At 45.3% G+C, this 26,806-nt stretch overlaps 2 protein-coding genes across 5 annotated transcripts in view; one reads left to right on the plus strand and one right to left on the minus strand.

Moving 5' to 3' along the window:
• LOC105566148 (telomerase-binding protein EST1A) overlaps positions 1-26,806 on the plus strand; it is a 100,592-nt gene that overhangs the window by 13,805 nt on the left and 59,981 nt on the right. For all 4 annotated transcript variants that reach the window (XM_012019919.1, XM_012019917.1, XM_012019921.1 and 1 more), the window contains one exon: positions 10,954-11,099. In XM_012019919.1, the coding sequence (XP_011875309.1) occupies positions 10,954-11,099 (146 nt within the window). The remainder of the gene's footprint in view (positions 1-10,953; positions 11,100-26,806) is intronic.
• Positions 6,823-9,561, minus strand: LOC105566147 (odorant receptor 13a-like). The gene is made up of 9 exons (XM_012019916.1): positions 9,399-9,561; positions 8,905-9,018; positions 8,708-8,825; positions 8,175-8,439; positions 7,971-8,093; positions 7,776-7,866; positions 7,435-7,574; positions 7,221-7,353; positions 6,823-7,093 (listed from the first exon to the last, which is right to left on the minus strand). The coding sequence occupies exons 1-9, from the start codon at positions 9,552-9,554 to the stop codon at positions 7,043-7,045; spliced, it is 1,191 nt and encodes a 396-aa protein (XP_011875306.1). The 5' UTR covers positions 9,555-9,561; the 3' UTR covers positions 6,823-7,042.

A 26,806-nucleotide genomic window follows, 5' to 3' on the forward strand; every position in this document is an offset into this window, starting at 1 on the left:
TTTTTTATCTCGATTTCTGTATGGATCGATTTTGAAATCTGGATCATCGTGGAATTCGTGGACGAATGTATCGCTGGTAATGCGCGGCAATGAAATTGGAGCAGACTAATTTAGAATGATTTCTCTCCGTGCCATTTTACGAATATCTCTTTTATAAACTCAGCTTTCTTTTCTTTAAATTCGAAAATTACTTTTCTTTAAATTTCCTGAAAGAATACGAATATTAAAAATGGCGATCAACTCGGCGAATACACCACTGAAAATGAGATTAATGGATACTGGTGTCTTATGCTAGGAATGCATATTAATTAAATAGCATTTCCTACTAATATTTCGACTTTGTACGCTACAATTCGAATTACATTCTTTTGCAATTATATATTATACATCTGTATATCGTAAGTAACAAGTGGTATGAGGTATGACTGAAGCATGGCAGCGGCAAAAGAGTCGCACACGCATTTGGAGCGCGAGTGCGCTCGGACGACGTTGTGTGCGCCCGTCGCTGATAGTCGAGCAGTCCCCCGAGCAATACCTGTAAAAGCGGACAAATCGCTTATCGCCGATTAATATAGCAGTCCGACGGATTAAATCGCTTTTAACGTCGCCGTATGATCCAGCTCCGGATTTTTGCCCGACGGGGATCGCGAGCGCCGCGAGCCACGAGGCGGTAATTAAACCTATAAATTGGCAGCGTGAAGGAAAAAGGCAGGAATCGTTTCATAACACTTGTAAGGCGGGAGAGAAGTGGTCGCCGATCGGCCGGCGCTTCCACCGGTGGGTAGAGTGGCAAGATGGGCAAGGTAGGTTTTCTCGTGGTCCACCGGTGGTGCTTCCCGCCGTGGGGCGGGAGAGGAGGAGAGAAAGAGGGGGGGGGGTAGGGCGAGGCAGGGAGATCAGCGTGAGACGCGCATACACACCCAGAAACTTAAGTAGTGCGAGTAAGTAAAGCTACGGCTATAAGGCCCCGGAGCCCCGGCTGGTAACACACATGGGTTTCCGATGGTCGTTTACCCGCGGCCCTGCGAGTGACGACCCCGCCCGCTTCAAGGGCACCCTCCTCGTCGGATACCGCAGCCTCGCGGACCAGAACCCGACTTACCCGGCTATCTTCCTCGGCGCGGACCGCACGTACGCATCGCCCGTCCATCGCGACCATCTGGATTCCTCCCGTTTGGTCCCGATCGGCCCCGATCGCCGGTCTTCCTCGAGTCGACCCCGGAGAAATTTCGTTGGATTTCCGGCTCGTCGACGCGATCGGTTACGCGACGGCGGGCGACCTCGACGCTCGACTACGAGGCCCGGGGGTCATCGTAAAATCGCCTTCTCGCGGTACATTCGAGTCTACCTGACGAGAATTAATCTTGCCTCGGCCACTTCGGTAGCTCCTTCGGGGTCTTGGTGGATTCGACTCTGAAATAATCACCAATTTTATATTCGCTACACTGAGTAAAATTTCCATCGGCTAAACCAATTAAATAGCGTTTTCGACGGTTAATTTTTCCGATTAAATTATGTATTTTTCCGATAAAATTTATCTGACGAAATGCAGTTACCGATGAAACTTGAAGGAAAAACCGATGATATTTTTTATTGGATATACAATTTAGTCGAATATATCCGTTTGTTATTATGTAATTGGATTATCCGATTATATTTAATCGGATATTTTTCTCGGTGCAGTATTAGAATTGACTAAACATATGAATATATCGACAAGCTGAAATATGAATTAATAACGTATTTGGAAATTGTTTATACCAATAGTCTCACGAATTATGCCAGTGCCCGCTCCTTACAACGTGCAGGTAGTATGAAAGTCGTAAAGGAGGAAGAATAATCTTACTGCGATTTCGCAACTGTTGTACGAAACGAAAATTTCAATATTATCTACGAGCCATCTCGCTTCGCGCATCGCGTGCTTAATGCGTTTGCATATCTTCCGAATTTCCGTTTGCTCGTTTTACGATATGTTTCGCGCGCGAGAGTAGAGAATCCGTGGTAATCGATGATTAAACGATGTTCACTCACGGAGCGTTAAAGCGCCGGAGAACACGCGTAATGTCGTTCACGGCGCATTCGGCTTGCGAAGAGATAGCGGGTATAGTATCAGGCTCTGTCATCGACACTCTCGGGCTAATGGCTCATTATGCCGTCGCTTATGTGTCTTTGCATTGCTGGCAAGGACGATCAGATTATATGATACATTTCGTCGGGCCGAGTTCCTTCGTAGCCATTTAACTTCGATCGAGCCTCGACGAGCCTCTTGCCGGCACGAGGTGCGAAACAACAGGAATAAAACGGAAATAAAACTTTAAGAAGACGCGTGAGATAATCGAAGATTGGGATAAGGGAAGCTTGCGAGCGGCAATATCTAAAAATATCTGGTGATAGTTGGTTAAAAAAAAATAACAGAGATTCCTCGGCCGAACTGTTTTTGCGACGCGAGGGGGAATTGTAAAAGAGAAGCGACGAAAAACGAAAAGATTTGAGATTGCTCTAAGTAATTTAAAAGCTTCGAGTAATGTAATTGCTACTTAAAGATTATTATAATTGAAAATGATGGAATGCCTATATTTCTAATTTAAAACGATATCTAATTTAAGCGTCCTCCTTTTGCTATTCTTAAGAAATGTACGCACTTAAGTTTAATTGGCTTTTCCTCCCGATTTTTCGACATCGCACGAGAATGTGGAGTGAATCCGCGATAGCGCCGGGCGAGCGAGCGTAATAAATCTTATCTGCTTATTACACGAAGTAGATATAACAGGAAAGAAAAATCTGTGACGATATGAAAAACGTCCTTGACACTTATATCGTCTCGCTCGATTGCAGCCTACAATTTATGTCGCCGTGCATTTCCTCTCCTCGGCGCTTAATCAGAGTAGTCCGCGCGTCGTACGTGTCATTTGCGTGCCGTATCATTACTTATAATTAATTCCCGAAGTAAAATGCGTGACGTACGTCGGTATCCCGTTTGCGGAGCGACGTTACGTTCAAGCGAATATTTTGCCGGTCAATAAATAATGATAACTACGCTAATGACAATGATTACGACAGCGACGTATTGGCCGTAATCATTTTTGATACGCGTTCCGCGTATGATGCATCGTCGTCGGCGATTGAGTCATTTAGATTTTATAATCTAGATAAAATCCAATAGCCCGGGATTACATTTCTATTACGAGCGATCGAAGATCCGAATATCCGACGCGATCGCATCCCCCCGACCGATGTCGCGCCGGATCGATTAATTATGTGTAATCGCGCGGCCGCCTATGAAAAATCGAAGGAATTTCGTTACCCCGAAGGTATCTATTTATCCGCGCTGCATATTTTGCGGGACGATTTATTATCTATCCGACATTTATTTATAGCCGCGGCTAAATTAATCTTCGCGGTTGGTACAACCTGTACTACTCGCGAATACCTTGTACGCACAGAGGTACGCACTATTTCGCTCGGACTTGCATTTTCTTACAAAACTGCTTGACGTCTTTGCAGAAAGCTTGTCACGAACGTTTCTGCCGGTCTCTTCAGGGAAGACGGCATTTACTATACTTGCAAAACTCATTTCAAAAAATATCTGCACACACATTTTGGATCATCGTGTAAAATGTGCTTAATGTTAATCAATAATTGATATAACGATGAGTTAATTTTATATTAGTATCAAATTGTCATTTGTATCAAATCAAATATATATCATTGACGAATTGTATACATATAATTCGCCAGTCTAATGTAAAATAACTGTCCCTGAAGAGATTAGCCGCGCGGCGTGATTATTTCTCGATCGAAGCGACGAAATTGGCTGCGCCATCGCAAAAGGAGTGAGTTCGATGCGGGAGATAGCGCGATTGAGATTGAGCGGGAGTGGGAATGAAAGGCGGCGAAGAAGAAGAAGAAGAGAAGAAGAAGAAGACGAAGACGACGAAGACGAAGAAGAAGAAGACGACGAAGAAAAAGAAGAAGAAGAAGAAGAGTCGGAAACTTAATGCTCGTGGTACCGCATCGCCGCCGCGTCGCTGTATCGAGGCGAGGAATGATTATGGTGGCCGGCCCACGCAATCCGCGGGTCATGGACCATGATCTATGGTACACGGCGGAATGCCCCGTTATGCGTTAAAGTGCAAACTTGTTAGTCATAGAGCCTGTCCGTCGATGTCGATGGGACAACTCGGGCTGCCGAGGGGGCTCCTTAATGTCGGTGTTGCATAGCAGGGTATCGGCACGTAGCATAGGGCGTGCAACGTAGGGCCTGCGCGGGATAGATAGATACCGACAGTTTCGTTTAAGCGAGTCGATTATAGCTCGGCGATTCGTTATCTGATTTCGACGGAGAAAATGAATCTGCTCGATCAAACGTGGCGACGTCGTTTCAATTGGCCCTTAAACGAGCACGACTTGAAGAGTCCTTGCGTCTTCCTGGATCGCGGCCGTGATCACAATCCATTTCCAGGCAGTTTTAACTTCTGAGAACACTGAGATATCTGTAAAGATATAGGACCAGGTTAATTAGCCTTTTGAATTATTGCATTATTAATAACATTTATTGAGAGTTAACATTTATACAGGTTTTCACGTTTTGACTTGCGTGCGATATTAATTGCATCCTAATTCTTACTTCTTACATAGATTAAACATTTCTTAAATCCTTTCCAAAAAAAGTGAAGACATTTTTACAATGTAATCCCTTTGACGGAATTGACATAATTTCGTTCAGAGTAATCGGTTTTTCGAGACTTTTGCGTTACCAAATGATTCCTTGTTCGTTTCGTTCACATCTCGAAAAGCCGATTACTCTGAACAAAATTACATCAATATCCCGTCGAAGGGATTACATTGCTACGTTTTCATCGCACGGTGGTTCCGATGCCGCGCCATATCGACAGCAGCATTGAACGCGAAGGCGACGATAACGCTTATCTCTCGCGTGCGATAGCAGTCACTTTGCTAATATAGCGGACTTAATAAGCGCACGTGAGAATCCCTCTCTAGCGCATGATAATCGCGTTCTTAGCGTCTATCAAAAAACCGTAAAGTTAATCGACCAACGTCGCTGCACTTCGGAACTTTCGCGGGCCGATCTCGATCGATCCGCCGTAAGATTATCATCGTTATCTACGATCGATCGGTCGCAGATACGACTCTTAGTTACCGTGCATTATTCCGAACGAGGTCGTTCGATCTGCCGCGAGAGAGTTGTAAAGCGCGAACAAGATAAAGAAATCGATGATCACGGAGTTACGAGCAGATCCGATACCATAATGCATCTGGCTAAGTGGTATTAACGCTATACAGATTTACGATTATGCTTGAGTAATATGAAAATTACTAGTTACTCGCGTCCCTTCATCCTCGTGTCGGTAGCGTCGACACGCCGATGCCGTATTAAAAATAGATTTGTGTCGGAGCGATTACACATTGTCTTTTTTTTTCGCGCGCTAAATTCCTGACGCAGAAAAAGATTCGATGTGTCATAACAATGAAAATAATTTATGCACGCTTTTCTATAGTAATGTTAAAAGCTCTGTGTTTGCGGTACGCGAGCTCAATTTTTGGTCAAAAAGTTAAAAAGTTTTCGAAACTGTTTGTATCCACAAGTGGGAATAACTCGTAAAATATCTTAACGTTACGCTTAATTCATAATGAGAGCGTTCACACGATTTATCATTGAATACTAATGAACTTAGAGCAATGTTGCAATGGTTGAGCATGGTAATCGCAGTTGAATCTGAAATTAAATAAAATAGTCCGAGTGTCCCAAGGCGAAGAGGGAAATCAGGTAATTCTAGTTCAATTCCAGTTTCACGTTACTGCGCGATGATATTCGATGCAAATTTGTCTCGCGGTTTAATCCCTACGACGAAGCTTCTCGAGTACGAGAGATTATGATATATTGAACTTTGTAGCATTCTTCGTCGGTGAATTTTTAAATTACGACGACGAAGTCGTACCCTCGAGCGCTGCCGAAAACTGGGCATGTTAGCGGCAGAATTGCACAGCGCTTTGTCACGTTTTATCTCTTCTCTTCGAGACTGCGGGGCACCTTCGGCGTCGGTAATCGCGCGAATAAATACGGACGATTATACCACGCGATATGTGGGATGGTACCAACTTGATTTCAGTCGGCGGCTAACGGTCTTTTTCGACGATCGAACAACGAAGCGGGCAAACGAGCGTGTGAGTGCGCCTTGATCCGCGCCGCTGGCCGCGCTTAGAGGTGTCCGATTTCAGCAGCCGCGTTTATCGCTCGCGGCGTATAGACGCGATGGGAATAGTGCCTCCACGGCATTCTCTACCCTCGGAAGAGGCATCGAGGCACACAATCGGGGCCCATCAGCGGCTTGTCGTGTCCCCGTAGAGCCCGATATTTCGCCTCTGCGGCTCTCGAGGGACGCGAACCGGGTGATTCATTGCGCGGAGAAGCCACGGGAGCCGAAGGGGTTAAACGATTACTTAGCATTCTTCGGAGTTTAATCGAGAGTACGTAATAACGGTACGTTGGCATAGAAGTCTGACTTGGCGCTCTCCTTCTCTCTCCTCCTATCCGGCCAAGTGGCACGATCTCTCGGCTACCATTCATTCAGCCTGTTGAAAGACTACACTAGCTTATTGGAATCAGTTTCGTGAGATACAATTATTCGAAAAATGGAATGATTTCTGGAAAATTTCAAAAGTTATTTAGGTTAGCCACCGAATAACTTTTCAACAGACAAGTTCAACGAATGCATTCAACTTTTTTCTTTATACCTCGGTCACGACAATTGTAAGTTTCTTTAGGACGTTTGGAAAAACTAAGCAAAGAGTAAAAGGAAATATTACAGAATTGAGATATTACAAACAAATAATATCGCTGTATTGCGCGTATACGCGATGAGGTGTGGAATAAGAAAATGTATAGAGGCTTAATTCTTAAATTAACTCAGCGTTAATTGTATTATAATACTGGCATTCGGATAAGGGAGAATTTCATACACAGTTTTATTCTGCTAACGACGTATTGTTAATTATGTATGGTTACTTCGACGTGACAGTATCACTGGAAGGAACGTAGCACCGTAAAATAAGACATCATCGTTTTTAAAACCTTTAGAAAATGAAAACCCGATATTAATATAATTCTTTTATAACTATCGGAAATTGTGTATAAATGATCGTCAGACACGCTGCGATTTTGAAAAATCAACAATTTAAAAATAATTGTTTTTACTTACCGTACCAAAGCTTTCGATTGATAACGTTACGATTTTGCCGGCAGTTATTCTGCACGGTGATACAGTTCTAGTCATAATTAAAAGAAACAGCCTCTGACATCTCCTCGAAGTATAATACCATTTCCCTCTGCAGCTATAACGCAGAAGTAAAGTTTGCGTATACACTTCAGTTACCAACAACTAGCGATAAGATAGAAAGAACTTGCGTCCTTACATAGACTCGCACGGGACGATACTGTAATCTAACAGAAACTGTGCTTGCCAGAATTGTAGAAAGATATGCACAAGTTGCGCGATATAAATAGCCATGGGCGCTGCTGCTTCTCTAACACCTTTGTTTAAATTCATCACCATCTGAAACACAAATTTAATTCCTCTCGAGAGTCTTAAGTCATCTCGGATTTTTTCGACGAGGTCATGCGAGCATTGACGTTTCGAAAATTATGCCTTCGTTATTGAAAGTACAACTTTTGCGAAATATTAATTGTAATCGAGTGTTACGACATTCTTTATTAGCTGGTAAAATACAAAGCGCATAGAGAGATTGATGCATACCTGTATACCGGTAACACTTCCACCGATCATATTCAGATTAACGCTGATCAGAAATACATTTGTAAACGTAGACTCGATTAGCTCCGCGAATCTACAAAATCGCGAGTCTGAGCACAGATAGCAAGCAGTATCGAGGGCAGTTGATAGTATTTTTAATCGTTGTCTACTACACGCTACATTTTCGTTAATACGCACTCTATTACTTGTAGATGTCTACGCAAGCAATTCAGTGCCTTCTTGTAATCATTGTTCTCTATCTTGTTTAGCGTCAGACGAGATTTAGCATCGTTATTTTTACCAATTTCCTCTAGCACGTGTCTGGAAGCGCACCAAAATGTGGGTGCAAAAATACTCGCATCTCAATTTTTAATTGTTAACTCTGGACCCTGATATCTTTACCCGACAATGGAGAACATCCCACAAGCATGTTGAATCAATGTGCAGTACAGACCGTCGACCGCGACTGTACTGAATACATGAGCGAACACGGCTAGATAGCAGTGAATCGTTATTGGATAGAAGTATCGGTCTACGTCCACACCGTACTCGACACGAAATGGCAGCTTCGATATAGACGCCTTCGTAGAATTCGCGATATCGGTCTCTAAGAGCGTCAGAAGGACTGGTTTGACCAAGTAGAAAACTTGTATCATATGCATAAAAACTAGAAAAAAAAGATATGTATGTCAAAGTAGTAAATTCTTTCTACACATTTTCGTTTTTACACTTAAAACTCTTGCTCGATTTAAAAGTGTTCCGAGTAAACAACAACTTTGGTAATTGCATATCTCATGCAAATTGTACGATTTAAAATGAATAAATGATTGAAAAATTCAAGGAATTGCGGAAGTGTAAAGTGCGTCATTACATAGACGCCATAAATGTACGTACGCACATTTAAAAAGTACACCTACACGTTTTCTACGATGTACCTGCATAAGATGTCGTTAGATATCGTCCGTGTTCGGCGTGGCGTTGCAGGATAGATATTTCTACATCTGTTTTTAATGACAGCCAATCCTCCTCTATTGTCTTGAGACAAGACTTTATCTATGTACATACACGCTTGTATTTTCTATCGCATTAATAATTTCGAGAAGAAACGGCTCGAAATTGAATTGTTACTCACATTTTTGTTAAACATTATGTTCGCTACTTTAAGGCTGAATATTATACTGATTATCGCTGCCATTAGACTTTCTATCACGTCATTGAGTTCTGAGGCAACGAACACGTACAGTAACTATTTTGGAATCAATAGGACAGAACATATTAATACGTTACATCATTTTTCATATAAAGAAAATAATTACACGGAAAGAAAAGTGTAGCTGCCGTAGCTGAAAACTTCGCGTGGCAACAAAATTTCAGTTGTAAAATATGGACAGCTGTGATAGCTGAATATTTTGCTACTGTGCCTATTGTATTGGGTGCGACAGCACACCGTTTGCTGTGGTTTAGAAATTTGTAGTTATGGCAGTAAAATATTTTCAGCAAAGCATGATTGGCTGCGGTAACGCAAAGTGTTTTTTTTTAGTGTATATAGGAATTAAGTTTGTTTTTGTGACGACACAAATAATTTAGAGCAAATTGCATTCTCTTAAGCGTAAATTCAAAATTTACCTGTGGTATCAGAATACTACTGCTGAATATAAACGTCGGTATAAAGTGCATGTATCTGTCGCGAGGTCTACGATACGGCCATATACCCGATATGGTCATGTAGGTTCTAAGGATAAGGTAGTACCGGCTTTTCCAAATGTCTTTCTTGTCGGTCATTTTGCGGGACACTAATATTACAGGCTATCAACAATTCCTTGTGGACGTTTGTCCGTGCGGTGAATTACAGAAGCTTACTTATTGATTCCTTCTGACACAGCAAAAGTAGCATGTGGTAATTGCGCTTGGCAGTAAGTGCGCAATTATTTGTGACTGCAAACCCTTTCCCTCTCGCGTTTATAAAGTCCTTTTGTCATTTCTCTTTGAAGATTGAATTAGTTTTACTTTCCCGCGACAGTCCTGTGTAATATCCACCAAACCAGTTTTCAAGCGTGACATTCGACGAGCGCATGCTTCTTTCCAACAATCGGAGGCCAGAAATGGAAATAGCGTCTGTGAGAATGAGAATTTATAAAATCCGGGAATTCAAAATTTAGAAAGCATCTGATGTAAGTGAAGTTAATTTAAATTAATTCTCCGTGATAAATAATGGAAGGTACTATAAAAAATTTAATGAAAACTTCTATGTCCTTTTAAAACTTTTTGGCACGAAATACCAAGTTGTTAGAAATATTTATTTGATTTTTTCCACATTTTCAAATTTCTACGATCAAGGCTAAAAAATGTGAGGTAAGACAACATAATGGGAGGAGTTGGAAAGGAGGCTGCGTCACGAATATTCCGAATTGCGGCGCGGCGCGGCGCGGCGCGGGTGAGACATCAAGTGAGACGTTACACAGATTTAATACATTGTATGCATACATATACAATATATATAAATGTATGTAGACGGTACGCCACGCGGAAAGAGGCTGTGGGAAAGATAGCGTCCGCTATGCGAGGTCTCCCGTTGCCGTGTTTACGAGGATGCCCCCTCGGCGGCTCTAGACCTCGCGGCCAACCTTCGTCCTCCTTTATCACCGGTCTCGGATTAGCCGCCGACGTGGGTCGCAGATTCGCCGATTTCGATCTAAACTCGATTACGTAGAGACGGATCGATTGAAGGGATATTAACGTGGGTGCCCACGTTGAGAAAACGCTTGGCGTGCCGTTAATCGTCCCCATTGTGCGTGCGTAGTTTTCGAAGGTGGAGGAAAATGAATTACCAGCATTGCGAATTACTTGTCACTCACGAGCCATTGATATTTCTGTGCGTTCATAGGAAATGATTGATTGGTTTTACAATGATGAGTGTACGAATTTTGCATTATTCTAAAAATGCTCTAGATGAAAATTTCAATTACTGAAATGTGTAAGATTTTTAACTGATATCAAAAGTGATAACAAATTGTTATCTTTAACTGCACGTAGATTTTGTATCGCTTAAAGCGAGCAGAAATTGTTCGTGAACTGTTTATAATTGTCACCATTCGATCTCTTACCATTTATATATATAGTCGATTATTTTTTAATAGAAATGTTACAAGAATACGAAAAGGATTGTGTTCTTTGTTTTCAGGATGGAGACTTTTCAAGAAGCCGGTGTTCAAATGCTGAAGGAATTCAGAGCCTTGTTACAGCACTCGCCACTACCACTTCCTGGTACTCGTTTACTTCAGCTCTTGGCGCTCAACATGTTCGCGATCGAGACCACGCAGCTGAAGGGTAAGTCAAAATTTGCTACGTTTTTACGCATTTTTTAATATCGCTAATAATCACAATGTGTTAAACGATAGCTTACAATTATATATGTTTCTGTTACATGTATCGGTTTAGAAGATCTATGCTTTCAGTTAATTTTACTTCGTTGACTAAAGAGATAAAAGTTCTATAAAAAAAAGTATTGCAATGTTTTTGTGCAAAAGGAAGAGATTAAAATAATCTTCATTTTAAGTTTGGGGTAGACAAATTTTTAGCGATATCAAAATTTTTGTGTAAGGCAATGTTAATTGCTTTTATATGCAACATTTTCTTGCATTAATATTAAAATTAAGTCTGTATTTTGTGATGAAAGAATTTTTACCGCGATCTCATTATCAAATACATAGGTTTATGGTTTTCTTATATAGATATTTATTGTTCTTTTGGTTGTCAAATAATTTCCGTTTACGAGATTTTAGTTATAATAGAACAGAATTAAAACTGACGAGCCGTACGGTTTTATCCGATATTAATTCCTTTCGCGAACTTTTTTCTTCAAAGACTACTAAACTTGGACTAGAAAGTGTATTGCCTTGTCAGAAATACTTACGACGTCGCGTCGGTCACCATAATGCATACATTATCCATAATACGCGTATATAGATTCTACCGAGTTGCAAATATATTTTGATACGCTAGTTTGTGCAACTTAAACGCAGAAAGCTCGTAGACAGTGTACATATTTTAATTTGTGCCGTTATTTTTATAATCATAACTCAACTTTGTTATAATTTTTTTACCGTTCAATTACATATTGCAATGACTCGATTAATTTTTAAGAATTTGTGCTTGATAAGGACCCAAACCCGTGGTCGAAACGTCGCACGTTATATTTTTAATTTTTAATTTATTAAACAAATGCCAGTTAAGGTCGATTAAACTGATCCATTATAGAAAGCTTTTATTTCCACACTTTTATTTGTGCCGGAAATTTTGACTCTAAATCAAACTAAAGCTCTGCTAAGAAAAAGAAAACGATCTAATATAAAGTATATTAATTTTTAAATATATTAATCGGCCGCAAAACTATTCGTGAAATATAATCGTGTTAATGGAAGGCTTATTTGTACCGCGATGTCACACATATCGAGGTTGAGAATTTTGTTTACCGCGTCTTTGCTAATTTCTGTCACGAGATGCAGTCTGTTGGGATGACTCGTTTTCCGCTTTAGCTTGTCATCGACAAGCAACCGTGGTACGAAGGTATTGTATATCCGGTTCGGGTGGATGTTTCTCTCGCTTCGACAATGACTCATGGCTGCTCGTCCAAGAGAGCACGAGCACCATGACAGCAACGAGCGTTCCCCGGGTTTTTGCACCTGCGTGCAGGTGCTAGTCCTATATAATTATCACTAATTTCTATACGAGAGCGAAACCCCGTTCGCTTGAGGTTTCGCTCTTCTTAGAATGGAACCTAGCCTGAGTCATCAAGGCGCGTTCTATCTCTTGCTGCTCTATTTCCGAGATAAAACTGTCCGCTCGAATCCTTTGCACCTGCTCGAACGCTTCCCCGCCCGAGTTTAACTGCGCAAAGTTCCGTCCCAAGTGGTTGCATTTTTTTTTTGTACCGCGGTGATAGCGCGGATTTAGCAACATTGCTTTTCGGGTTTCGGAAGTTGATCTTTAAGAGAAGATGATAATGTATTCATATTTTGAGACGTTGAATTCATATATTACTATATTATATAGGCTTTAGATTAGTATCGTTGGCTTTTGTAGTACTTATTGTAACTAAAGTGCCCGATAGATCTGATAGATCTAATAAACTTTGTTGATCGTTCGAACGCGCGGATGCCCACAAATAACTTGGATAATAAAAGAAGGAAGGCTGTAATCTCGCCAATCGGAAATCCATTTACCGATGCCAATAATAGAGAATGGCGAAAACTTCACCGCGCGCCGAAGGAAAGTCGGCTTCGCACGGACACGGGTTCCCGTATTACGGCGTTTTAGTGTCTGAATCTTTAAGCAGGCATTGCCATCACGTGCGGACTTACACCTGCAACCTCGCAATATTGCACGTGCGTTAATCTTCAGTGGCTTCCTTCTAGCGCATAAGCCTCGCGGTTGAATACTTCGGTTGACAAAATGACGGTCATGCCGGTCAAATTTTCCGCGGAGACACGAGACGGTAATCGTAACTCGTATCGATTATCTCGATCAAAAGGGAAAGGCGATCTCTGCGAAGCTTGCACGACTTCTCTTTTAGAATGCGGAATGTTTTAGAATTTTCTTGTATTTAAAACAAGGTTCTTGGAAACTTTCGTTACCATGTTCTTAAGGTCGGTTCGATAAAATACGTTCGTTCGTTCGCGGCTCAATCGCGTACCTGCCGAGGTATCTTCTCGATGGGACGAGCATGTCTTCGGCGTAACGATGGTCCTCCATCAGCCAGTCAGTAATTGAAAAATCGTAAACACTGTCGGTAATGGACCATAGAGTTTATGCAACCGTGTCGACACTGTCTGCGGTTGTTCGTCGAGGAATGTCAGGTCCCGCCTTCATCATCCTTAAACCGCCGCGACACATCCCTGCGGTTTGCTCCCCCGATTTGGTTTTCTCTTTACGTGCGGACGCTGTGCACCTCGAAGCGGGCATACGGCACGCCGTCTCTGTGACGTCTTATTTTATACGCGAGAGACACGATAAAGATGTAACGTTAAACATTGAACGTTAAAAGTAGAACGGAAAAGTATTGGAAAAAATTTGTTTAATATCGCTAAATGACTTGCTTCATGCACGCCGTCTCTGTGACGTCTTATTTTATAATATACGGGAGAGACGCGATAAAGATGTAACGTTCAAAATTGAACGGAAAAAAATTGTTAAATATATAGGTAAATGACTTGCTTCGGCACGCCGTCTCGGTGACGTCTTATTTTATAGACGAGAGACGCGGTAAAGGCGTAACGTTAAACATTGAACGTTAAAAGTAGAACGGAAAAGTATTGGAAAAAATTGTTTAATATCGGTAAGTGACTTGCTTCGTGCGCGCCGTCTCTGTGACGTCTTATTTCATAATATACGCGAGAGGCGCGATAAAGATGTAACGTTAAAAATTGTACGTTAAAAGTAGAACGGAAAAAATGGTTAAATATAGGCAAACGACTTGCCTCGGCACGCCGTCTCTGTGACGTTTTATTTTATAGACGGGAGACGCGATAAAGATGTAACGTTAAACGTTGAACGTTAAAAGTAGAACGGAAAAGTGTTCGGAAAAATTGTTCAACACAGGTAAATGGCTTGCTTCTTAGTCTTGTTAGATCGTTATTGCTCTTAGCATCCTTTGATGGAGTTATTTTATCAATTCGTCTTTGTTAGACGCGTGGCAATTCCGCGATAAATATGATCGACGCGTGAGGCGAAATCGGAAGCGGGGGAAGTGAATGATTCGATCGCGGACTATTTCGCCGCGAGAAGATTGCTCCATCGAAAGGGGTAAACGACCTTCTTCATCCGCGGGTATATGCCTCCCTATACCGAAGTAGGATCCAATTACCAATCAAACGCAGGATCTAAGAAACCATCCTCGCCGGTGGATTATAGGATAGTCACTGCCGTAATCGTCGCCTTCGACGTTTCATTCGTCTTTCGATTGCGGCTCGCTCTCGCCCTCTTGCTCCGCGCGTATCCCGACGATTTACCCCTCTCGCGCGAACACGCTGCCTCGACCGGCGATGCGTGCTTTCCCTCGCGTTTATATTACGTACATTAGGGCGTCGTCGATAGAAATCTTTGGGAGTTTCTTAAGCTGCGCCTCTGAATTTTTAATGATACCACAAATGTTATCTGTACGGTTCTCAGAATATGTATCGGGAAATATTGCTAGATTATTTCACGCGGTGCACGCGTGTACGCGGGGAACGAATGCGGAGCCGCGGAGGACCCCGGGGGCCACCGAAGAATCGCATAAAGCCAAGGCTAATGTCCCTAATGTCTATAATCTTGGATCATCTGCATCCGAGCTACGGACTGGCTTGGTCTCGCGTATCTTAAATCCTTCCACGTACTACTACCTGCCTTACTGGAACACCTATAAATACGGGTACACACTTTCTCTCCCGCCCACCGCGTATTGGTGTTATTAAATTGTTTCATTGTTTTATCTCTTCCCATCCTTTTCCGTTTCGCCCTTGCCTTGGTCACGTTTCCGTTTATCATTATACGTTTGCTCGGTGCGATCGAAATTTTCGGTTAAAAATTTCCAGGCTCGCTTCGCTCCGAAGACATTCTTCGGCCAGAGAAATATATTTCCTCGCCAGAGCGGCGACAAAATAAAATTCCTTTACGCTGTTGTTCCAACCCGCTTTATCTTAAATAATCCCCCAAGGTTCAAGTGGTTATTTAATGCGTGCCGCAATGTCGGGGGCGTATCTTGTTTAAGGATTTTAAATAAATCGAACGGGATCAGATTACCACGCGGATTTAGGTATCGTCGTGCAATTTCCGATAAAGACAGTGTCGCGATACGCCACGCGCGCCTGCCCGAGTCCAAAGTTATTTCGCCGGGCGGAATTTCGCGGATGGGCAACCGCGGGCTGCATGGTGAAGGGAATCGCTTCTCGGAAAGTCGAGCCGAGCCGAGCCGAGGCGGGAGAGGCTCGTTGGCATAAATTATCGAAAAGTACAGCCCTCGAAAATCCAGCTCCTTCCCTCGTATGTGCGCACTCGCCTTCGAAATTGCCTCCCTAAAATATGAGAATTATTGCCCGTGGCTTCGTTCCGTCTCGCTCGCGACTCGCGTTACTTCTGCGCTTCTTATTTCTTGGGCATTCTTTCTACGGCGGGGATCCACCGGCAGCCATCGGCATCGCTATCCCGAGAGCGAGAGGAGAATCTCGGCGTTTACGCTGCTGCACCACCTCGGTCACGAATGCGCGCACCGCGAGAGCGCCGTTTATTCCCATCTTTTATCTCACCCAAGAGGATATTTCTTCGCACGGCGAAGAATTCGTAAATCAGCTGGCAAAAAGAACGAGCCTTTCGATGTCTTCTCCCCCTTTTTTTCCCCCCCCTTGAGCTTTCCGCGCGGCGCGTACGCGCGTCCACGCCTGCGTGAGATCCTTTCGCGTGGTCAGTCGCGGTTCGTTGAACTTTGAACTTTCTAACTGCCTGGAGGCGACCACGGTGTCCGAATATCGTCCTGTCATTGCGTCGGGATACGGGTCCTGCCATCCGACGCGACGCGTTGTCCCGCGGATCCGAATTAATTCAGTCAGCTCTCGCCGAACAGTGACTGTTTATTCAACGTGTCTCCGGAAATAGCATTTTCACATCGCATCCCTTGCCGCGTCGGGCGAGAGACGATTTACTTTGCATTCTTCTTACAATAAAAATATATTACGCTGCGGAAACACCGGACGTTTAATCCCTTTCGGATTTTTTGGGCTTACTTTCGAGTCAAATTCTGGATTGTCTACAACTTTTCTAACTTGATTCCTTCTCAGAGAAAATTATTTATTTATACACATTAGTGATGTATAATTTTTGTAATGTGCAGGAAGGTTGTATAATTTTTCGGGATTTTTTCCGTTTGTCATAAAAATTTATACGAGACTTTGCGGAGAAGTTGGTGCAGAGTCGCAAACGGATCAACTTTCGTTTTAATTAATAATTTCGCTCACTTTCATATCTGCGTGCACGAAAGATGATTAAACCCATGTCCTCAAGTTTTGACATCATCGTTATACACTTCGCTTCCGAGAAAATGTCAATCTTCCCGTAAGGGTATATTTAAAAAGTACCTCGCCTCTGGTTTCTTTGGCGAATTCTTTCCGCTGAGACGATCTCAAGACGGTCTTCACGTTCCTACGCGGGAGATCAGCGCCGGAGCTGTTTCGCGAGTTTTTGCGAGTCCATTTCCCGCAAATAATTTATAGTCTGGCAAGGACGATTAGCAGAACGAGGCTCTACTAATCTGCCCGGCAGCGATGCGAGAGGACGCGCGCAAATGCATCGCATTGTCGGTCTCATGCGTCTTTCTACAGTTGCGTCTAATGACTTCCGCTGATAGCGAGCTAATGAAAACATTTCTTCGTGCGCCTGTAACGGCAATATTCTTGAGACCCCGTACATTGTAAAACCCGCAGAATTGGTCGAAGGAATAACCGCAATTTATACATCGGGTCCTTTTCAGGGAATCGGCTGCACTAGTTCAGAGTAGAGACCCTGTAATCAGAGACTGTACGATTCTACGATCGTAGAAGAGTGAGATAGCCTATGTTTCTCCCTCACTCGCGGGAATTTGACGAACTCTTATGGCCAGTTTCTGATTACAGGGTCTCTAGTTCAGAGTTTACCTCTCTTTTCAACATAATGAGAACAAGATAAACTAAAGCCGGTTCAGTTAAAAAGAACAGACGCGTTATTTTGATTCCTCGTCCCATGAGAGCAGTACTTAAAAAGGCAGGTGCCGCGACATTTGTCATTTTCGCACTCGGTGACGCGAAAATCCTCCGACGAAAATTCGACGCTTACGCGCGAGTACAACCACGGACTGCTCTACCTTCGAGCTGAAAAGTGAGGCAAGATTGCCGCCACGTCTTGATAGGTAAATAAAGTAGCAGAGGTAAGTCCTCTATCACGAGATCGGTTTCTAATACGAGACAGCAGGTTTTCAACAACCCAAATTGAATCACAAGTCTTTTTGCGCAACGATTACACGATCTAACAATGAATCGTCCACTAAACAGATTCGGAGGGCAATCGATTCATGGCGGAATCAACTGATGACGCCTATTAATTTAACAGAAACTCCGCTATCCCGTACTAGGATCCTATCTCATGGTAGAAGGCTTTCCTCTATGTGTGCATCGGTCCGTCAGTGACACATCGATGCACACACACACTACTTTATTTACCTAACAAGACATGGCGGAACTCTTGCCTCACTTTTCAGTTCGAAGGCAGCAGTCCAGTAGCGTAAGAAGGCTGTGGGTACAACACGCGACTCGTAGGTTGCGCACCCCTGTTCGCCCGCGTTCTTGTACCGCACGTCGCCGGAGATAGATGAGGGACTCTATCTTCGGCGCGGAACCAGTTACGGCTTGACGAGCTGTGTGTTTCACGTAATGCCTCGTGATCTTATCGTCCTATTAATAATAAACCGCGAACGGCGTTACACGTCGCGCTCGCAGGAAGTGACCGGGTAAATGCCTGCCGCCGTTGCCGCTGCCGCTAGGTGCTTATTCGTAATCGGTTCGTCGCGTCTCCCAATTTTCTTGATATTTGTTTTTTTTTCAATCCATTGTGAGAACAAACTGGATCGTTCCTTCATTGCTTTGGTCTGCGCGCGGATTGAAAATCGAGAATTTAAAAAATATTTGGCGTCAGTTCGACAGGAGCGGTGGATGGTGTCGATGAAATATGAAATTATTGATACACGTCAGCCTGTCACGTTTCGCAATCCCCTTCAAGGGGCACACGCTGAATTAGTGACGCATTATTTTTACAGTAATCATAACTTGACGACATTTTTTTCGCGTTATTTGGACACATCGGTCTTTGGGCATTTCGTCTCGCCTACTGGTTGTTTAATCGTTGTGTGTTCCTTAACTCTCTAATCCTCGAAAGATTATTTGTTCAGAAAAAGAATCGGTGGTGTCGAGAAGGCCCGCGGCGCGTTCGAACGCAATATTTGCGACCTTAAAATTCCTTTCGCGAATGAAATTTTTCTTCTGCGAGGCGAGTAAACACCGCTCGTCCACCGCTCGTTATAGGAATGTACAATCGGTATAATTGATGCAATTGCCGGTCGAGCGTCGTCCGCGAGTCAACGCAAGAAGAATCGAGCGCGTATCGGTCTCCGCGTAAGAAAGCTCTCGCTCGTACCAATGAGCACTGCCGATGATTCTATCTTTGGCATTTCGAACGAGCGGCCACGTCGTTAGGCCATCTCGCTGCGTTCCGTCATTTGCGATCGCGAAAGCACGCGTTAATCCGCATCGACGCGAAGAGGCGCGGCTGACGGCCGGTTCCTCAGCCGGTCGTTCAGGATGTTTGCCGAGCGTAAAAAAGGCAAAAGAACGGGTCCTTTCCGGGTGAATGCTGATCGGTCATATTGACTCTGCGTGAACTCAGTTGAGACGACTGGGAATAAAGTCGAATTAGAATTTCAGCCGTGGAAGCTGCGGACTCGCGGCTGTCGCGCGAATCTTCCGTAAATCGCGGCGGCGTTTATCTCCTTTTTTTTTCGCGAGCTCTGCGCGGTGTCTCCCGCGCCTCTGATATAAGAGATTAATGAGCGCGACGGGGATAAGGCGGAATTAATCGCAATCGGCGAGAAGGCCGGCTGGTGCGCGGCCTTTAAAGGAAAGTTCGCGGGTGGTTAATTAATTAGGCGGATAACGGGGGTTTTGAGGCTTCTCCAATTAAGCACGACGTGTGCCGCGTCCCGTTAGTTTCACTAATTAGATAGGCTCTTTCGCGCGAATAGCAGCCCCTCTCTCTCTCTCTTTCTCGCGTTTCTTTTTCTCTATTTGGGGGAGTTGTACAACGTGTAAAAATGCGTTTGGCCTTGCCGCGCGAGCATAACATTCCTCATTCTGACGTCGTTGCGGCCAATTATGGACTTTTATAATTTTAAGCGAGTGGTTTTAGCCTCATCCGATGGTTCTCGGCCGAGGGCTTGCTTACCGACTATCATTCTTCCACCGGTGTGGTACAGCAGTCCAAGTCATTAAGTGATAAACGCTCGACTCCCGCTGGTGGCCGAGACCTCTCCTCTTCGGGGCCGAACTCACTGGGCGAACGCGCGCGGCTATACAAGTGGATGATCGATGCGCCTCGCCGCGCATCGCAAAAATCCATATCGAGCCGCGATTTTTACGCATCTGCCGAGGCTGGTAGCGGGCCCGCGCGCTATTGCGTAGACGATCTCCGGACGGCAGAGCAGCTCCTCGGGAAGGACCGAGTGCCCGCGCGCCGAACGTTAATTTCAATACCGCGCTTATCAGGAGCCGCAAAATAGCGTCTCGTTTTCTGGGAAACCCTTTCACGTCCGCGGGAAAAGGTACGTCGTCCAATTTCGACGACGGCTTCCCGCGCGATTACGCGGCCCGGTTGTAACGGGCGAGCGCGGCGGCGGATTAATACGATAGCAGGGCGAAGAGCGCGACGGGGGCAGGTAGGAATTGCATGTTATAGGTAATTGGCAATTTCTGTAACGCGATCCCGCTACCACCTGTCCGGCGGCCGGGAGGGTTTCGCTAGCGGGTGTTTGAGACTTGCTGCTGCTGCCGCGGCAACGGCAACGGCAACGGTCGGTGGGTGCACCGGTTATGGGTGCACCGCGCAAGGACGGAGAAAACTGCCCACCGACCGACAGATCGGTATTCCCCTCGACACACGTAATAACGCTAACACGTCTCGACGCGCCCGTGAATTTATGTAGGCACGCCGAGTGGGCTCCTCTCGAGCACCGGCCGCCGAGCTCGGAGCACTCTTCGGACGCCGCGCGCCCGCACCGCCGCGGAAGAATCTCCCCGAGCGCGGATACGCGCGGGGAGGCGATCTTTCTTAACCCCTTTCGCCACCAGCGTCCTGCGGGGGGAACTTGGCATAATCAGCGGAAACATACGCATCCCTGCATCCTTATTAAAACTTTAATCAAGACTATCATACGCGAAAATGCATTCTGTCTATCAAGGGGCGGACGTAACATAAACAGATATTGAGGCGGTACGCATTATTCATGCATGATGATACATTTTGAGGCACCTCTGCCGTCCGCCGGCAGGCTCCCCCGATTGCGCGCGCGGCCGTCGCTTTGTCTTGCAATTCGCGCCGTTTTACGAATTTAAACTTGCAAGCTAAGATTACACTTTTTATAATGGCGTAATGCACGCGGCGAAAAAGACACGATGTCCGGGGAAGAATTTATGGTACACGGTTCGGAAGGGGTCGTTATTAGTCTCGTTTAACGTATACAGATTACCGAGAAGGAGGTAAGCGCTTCCAGACAACGGAGTCATCGGGGCCTTGTGTAATCTGTAACGACGGCTGTAATCTCCCTCCGCCGATCCCATTCCGCGCGCGCGGCGCGCGCAAATAGATTGGCGCCCCGAAAAAATCTCTCGGTAATATCGGAGAAAAAAACGTCATTACCGGCGAGGTCGTAATATCGAATGTGTGTTGCGCGCTTTGGGTTTCTTCGGAGGCGCAGAAAGCGCCGCCGTCGCCGGGCGGGGCGAGCGGGCGCAGTCCGCGAGGGTGTCGGGGAGGCTCTCGCTCGCGCTGAGAGGGCTATTATTAAAATTGATGTTGCAATGGCAATAAGCGGAATTGCCGGGTATTAAATTAAATTATTTTAATGTGGCAGCAAGGGCGCGAGAGCGGCGAACGGGGGGGCGGCGGGGTTGGACGGACGATCGCTCGGCGGAGGTGCGGCTTGTAATATCCACCGCGCGCGGACCGTAAGATTGAACGTACCGCGGCGTGGAAAGTGCAACAATTTTGTACATTTTGATACGCGGCGACCCTTACGACCCGTAACGACGCGCGGAGAGAGAGAGAGAGAGAGATCTCACGAGGCGCGGCGGCACCCGCGAACTTCGAGACATTTGAGGATCGTTTAACTCTCCCCCCTTCGGCCCTCGGAGATCGTCCAAGTTTTATTTTGAGCGGAGTCTAAGGCCGGTATTCATAGTCAGATCTTATATTCAAGACTGCCTCGAGATCATCTTTAGTTACTCCGTAGCCAATGAAATGGATCCGTACAGCATCTTTAGATAAATTCAAGACGGTCTTGAATACAAGATCTGACTACGAATACCGACCTAAGAATTTCCAGTGTTTCTTTCCGAGCCCGCTACTTGATTCAACAGTCTTGAAACGGTAATCTGACGGAACGACTGAAGGAATTAACAATTAATATGTTACATACCGTGCATCTCGCCCCCCCTCCCCCCTTCTGTCGTTTCTATTGTGAATTTGTTTGAAGTCTTGCTCTTAATGGGATCACATTGTGTTGCTTTTTCTTGCGTTACGTTAAAATTCAATAAGACAAAGTCGATCATTTGATAACAACGTTTCGCAAATTACTATGGGTAATCGAAACCCTATCGCGATACCTCGCCGTCTTTTTCCCCCGGCTCTCCTTTTTCCTCTGCTCGCGTCCAAGTATTAATCGACGAAGTACAAACAGCCCGCTCGACTCGCCGATGTGTGCTCTTCGCGCACACAAGCTCCGCGAAGCGAAACTGATTCTCGCCCTTGGGAGAGAGGGGCAAGGAAGAGAGAGATTTTTCAGGAACGTGCACCGTTGAGCATCGGCAACCAACTCCACCTCGGCGCCTGAACGCAGCCCTCTGTTTGCCCGAGAGGCGCGAATTACGACTCCCTAGTGTCAATATGTCAGCGCGGATATTTCATCCTCGGCGCGGCCGGCGGCGGCACGCCTCTTTCGCGCCACTTTCGTGCGTGTTACATCGCACTTCGATACTTTTACGCCGGCCGCCACGCATAAACTCTGTTTGCCGCCTGCCTTCGCACTTTCCGTTTCTCCGGAACTCGATTTTCGATCTTTTCTACCTTCGCGCATTGAAGCCACTCTGGGAGTCTTTGAGAGAGAACCCATCGACAATCTTGCGTTATTCGACATTCGAAGCTGTCGAAGTGAAGCGAAAATGGGATAAAATTGGACGTGGTTGCTAAAACAGATCTTCGTTCTATATATAAATTATTACGTTTGGAGTGCATACTTGTCATCCTTCAAAATTCTATTAATTTTTTTCGGGACTTGCCCATTTCTTAAACCAATAATTGAGTATTCCGATAGACCTGTCTAATTATTTCGTTTCTCCTTAACGATGGTGATTAGCGACAAAGATTATTTCCTTTTATTTCATCCGTCGTATTGAATCAATCACTCACTTTATCTCGGATGATCTTGTAATGATTTAAAAGAGGACGCTAAAAAGGATATCACAAATGCCGAAGCAAAAAGAGTCTTCCGAGTCTTGATCTCAAAGTCAACAAGGGGCTTCCGTCGACGATTTATGTCAGACAAGCAGTTCATCTAATTTCTTCAGATTTCTTGCTTCTCTTCTCCGCATAATTGTCACGTCTCTCACGTCATCAAACGAACTTGAAGAAAAAAAAAATAAATAAGCTGGGACAGATTACCGGGACGGCTGAGATGCGAAAATTGATTGTGTTCCACATTAAGTGTAGTTAGCGTAAAAGGACGGCCGAGAGCGTTCGTCCACGTAGTTCAAGTTTCTCTTCTTTGCCCTCCGTTGCCTCCCCTTATCGGGTCCGTGCTATCGGTACGTGAATCGATTTCCGATCGGACATCCACTCGCACGGACGATAAACTATTCTCGCGTAAGATCGCGACGTCATGAATTATTCCCTCGAGTGACTGCCGAAGTCGAGCAGATTTCAGGGACGACCTCGTCGTCTCGTTGAAGAAGGATTGAAGGACGTGAGAGAGACGAGGGTGACGGATGAGATCGTTCTGCCGTACAAAACTCGCGGACGCTGATGGGAATCGATAATATCTGCTATCTGTATCGTCTGATGGGGCTCGCATTTTTTAACGCTCGGACGTTGCGATCGAATTTGAAAAATGATTTAATCGCATAAAGAATATCCTCTGATTCGCCAAGATCAAAACAAGGGACGATCTTTAAACACGTAGACTCAATTCCTACCACAAGCTTTCTAGAAAAGGGACGACATAGCTTTCTTTTAGACAGAGCTATATTACGTAATCTTCTCTCGAGGCACATCATAGCACAATTTTGCTTCGGTAAAGCTCGGTAGAGCAGCCCGGTGGCTTATGAAACCTGGCAAATATTGCCGAAGGATATCGCCGTTGTCGTCGTCGTTGTTGTCGCAATGTTGTAATGGATGGACGCGGTTACGGGCCAAGAAGAGGAGTCGTCAGTCGTTGTGGTCGATGCGACTGCCGCCGTACAGTCAAGATGGAGAGGCTAAAAAGAGAGGATATCCCTCGGGCGGTCGTCCTTGCCCTCGCCGGTCGGCCCACGTCAAGGCCATCTTGCTTCGGGCGCAATGCACCCGCCGCCGCCGCCGCTGCACTTTCCCCCCCCCCCCGTCTCTCTCGCTCTCTTTCTCTCGGCTCCGGGTTCGTCTAATGCACCGCGCGTCGTCGCTCCACTTCAGCTACCCCGTGCTGCGAAGGCTGTACACATACTCGGTTGTTTCTCTCCCTCCTCATCGGCTCCTGCCGCTCAATTCACGGGCGGACAAGTTACACACAGTTACAGCCATCTCTATCCCTCTCGTTATCCACCTTCCGTGCTACCCGTGTGTCCTGGCGTCCCCGCGATTCTTCTTCTTTGAGCCCCTCGCGACTCCGAGCTATCGTCGCCGATCGGCGCGAGATGCGCCTCTTTTCTTTTCTTATCCCGTTAACCCTCGCCCTCTTCTCTCTCCTTCTCCCCCCTTCTCTCTCTCTCTCTCTCTCTCTCTCTTCCTCTCTCTCTCTTCATCCGCTTCCCCTGCTTTGTCGCTATAAATATCCGGCGAGACGTTATTTTTAACTCGGCGCCTCGTCGACGTGTGCTCGTGCCGAGCGGTGATGGCAACCACGTCAAACGGATGTGAGATTTATATCGAAGCGTTGTCAATCCGATGACCTAACTTGATGTGTATTTTTCACTCGCTGACTTTTCTCCGAATTTAATACACCGACAATCTTTTGGTAAATACTTTACTGTTATAACAATTGTATGCTCCTTTTTTTCCCCAAATTGTGAGGAATCTTATTAATTGCGGGTGCGATTTAAAAATGAAAAATTAACCACTTGTATGCAAATGTCATAATCTCGCAAAACCCTGTACATATTCCTCGTATAATTTGGAAGTTTGTGTTAAAGTATTAGAATTCGACGAAATTTTGTAACCGTATAGAGCTGCCGCGTAGAGAAAATTCCAAACTTTTTTGTTCTTAAACAGCGGATGAAATCCTTCGGTGCCGATATCGGAGACTTTTACGATTTTCTGACCCTCTTGGGAGCCATCGACGTCTTTCGGACTCCTGCGCTGTTTGAGTTGGGGTCGGTCGGCATTTCTCTCGCGCCCTGCATTGCCTCCGCTTCTCTCACGCGGATCTTCTCTCTTTCTGCCTCTCGCCATCGTTTCTGTCTCCCTCCGGCAGTTTTGCCACTTTTTCTGCCTTCTCTTCCCGCAATGTTCTCTGGAGCATGACGCCGGCCGTTGATTAGACCCTCCCCTCGCTCCCTTCCATCCTCCCCTGTTCCCAGTCAACCCCTCCTTGCTTACCTTCCGCGCTTCTGCCTCGCTCCTTTTTATCGTGACTGCGTGACCTTGCCAAGGTCGGGTGAACGAACAGCAGTAGCTGCAGCGGAGGTGACGTTGACGATGCCAGCGTTAGATCGCAACGCGCAAGAGATGAAACAATCTGTACGTTATACAGGGGCTCGGTATGTAGCATGTGTCAAGTGTTTCATTATGGATGCGCTAAAATTTAATCGCAGGGTTTTCAATTGATCGCGCAATGAAATGCCCTTTAATAAAAATGTTGGTAAAATTCGTCATTTTCTTTCGATAATCTCGATTCGCGCGATTCCCGGGGAAACTGGGCAATCGAGATTCGACGAGTCCGATTCTTGTCCGCAACAACGCGCAGCAGCGCGATCTTTGAAGGGTTTCATTGTGGACGCGCTAAAATTTAATCGCAGGGTTTTCCATTGGTCGCTCAATGAGATTTTTCTTTTAATAAAAACGTTTGTGAAAGTTTTATTAAGAGAATCTTGGCAATCGAGATTCGACGAGTCCGATATTCTTGTCCACAGCAACGCGCAGCAGCGCGGATCTTGGAAATTGAAATTCCACGTAAAGCAAGTTACAGTGATAAAACGAGCGCTCGCCAAAGGCTGGTCGCGTTCCATTCGTCCCGACAGTTTATTGGCCGCGAATCAAAAGTCAGCTGAGCCTGACTCGCTGTTCATTTCCTGCCCTTCTAATCACGCGCGTGGTCTCGCGACCGCTCGGGACGAGATTGCCTAACGAGTGCCGGCGATTCCGTGCTTTCGTTCCTTCGTTAAGCCGACAAATTGACGATCGTTCCGCAGGTAGCGTCGCGACTAATTCGGTCCGGCTATTAAAACTCGCTTCCTCCGCTTGATTGCGTATCACGAAACGTATCACGAGGCCGGGTAATAATCGCGTCGGAGAAAACCTCGTGCGCTTCGTTAATACTGTTTCGTAAGCGCACGCCTCCTTTTTGTCCATATCGCCAGAGGAAGGAACTTAACGGCGACGCTAATGATATCGGTATACGGGGATAGATAATCAAGCTTATTGTTGCGTGCTCGCATCGCGATCTGAATTCTCGATTTACCGAACCGGATTTACTGGAATGCCGTTGCTCTTCCGCTTCGACTTTTAAGCGTGTTCCCGAGTGACAGTCACATTCAGTTACAATTTATTTTTTCCCGATTTTCATTCTTGTTCCTTTGAAAGACCGAACGTCGATTTGTATCGCATCTTGTTATCTTATCCGGGCTACATTTGTCAATGGAGAGTTGTTTAAATAGACAACTTCTTTCTAGCGGGTTCAATGGCGTGTAAAATGTACACCGCGAGTATTTAAGTGCCTTCATTAATTGACTTCTGTTACAATCCTGTTCGCATTCATGAAGATGCATTTTCTTCAAGATCGGCCAGAGCTGGTACATCGG

The sequence above is a fragment of the Vollenhovia emeryi genome, unplaced genomic scaffold, assembly GCF_000949405.1.
Source record: "Vollenhovia emeryi isolate VEMERY1.0 unplaced genomic scaffold, V.emery_V1.0 DF939146.1, whole genome shotgun sequence".
NCBI lineage: Eukaryota > Metazoa > Arthropoda > Insecta > Hymenoptera > Formicidae > Vollenhovia > Vollenhovia emeryi.

Excerpts from the sequence above, each read along its gene's own strand:
- LOC105566147 (XM_012019916.1), bottom strand. The coding sequence starts at position 9,554 with ATGACCGACAAGAAAGACATTTGGAAAAGCCGGTACTACCTTATCCTT. Across the intron at positions 8,826-8,904 it reads ACATAATGTTTAACAAAAAT|ATAAAGTCTTGTCTCAAGAC; the intron begins GTGAGTAACAAT and ends GTATGTACATAG. Across the intron at positions 8,440-8,707 it reads TCTAACGACATCTTATGCAG|TTTTTATGCATATGATACAA; the intron begins GTACATCGTAGA and ends TTTTTTTTCTAG.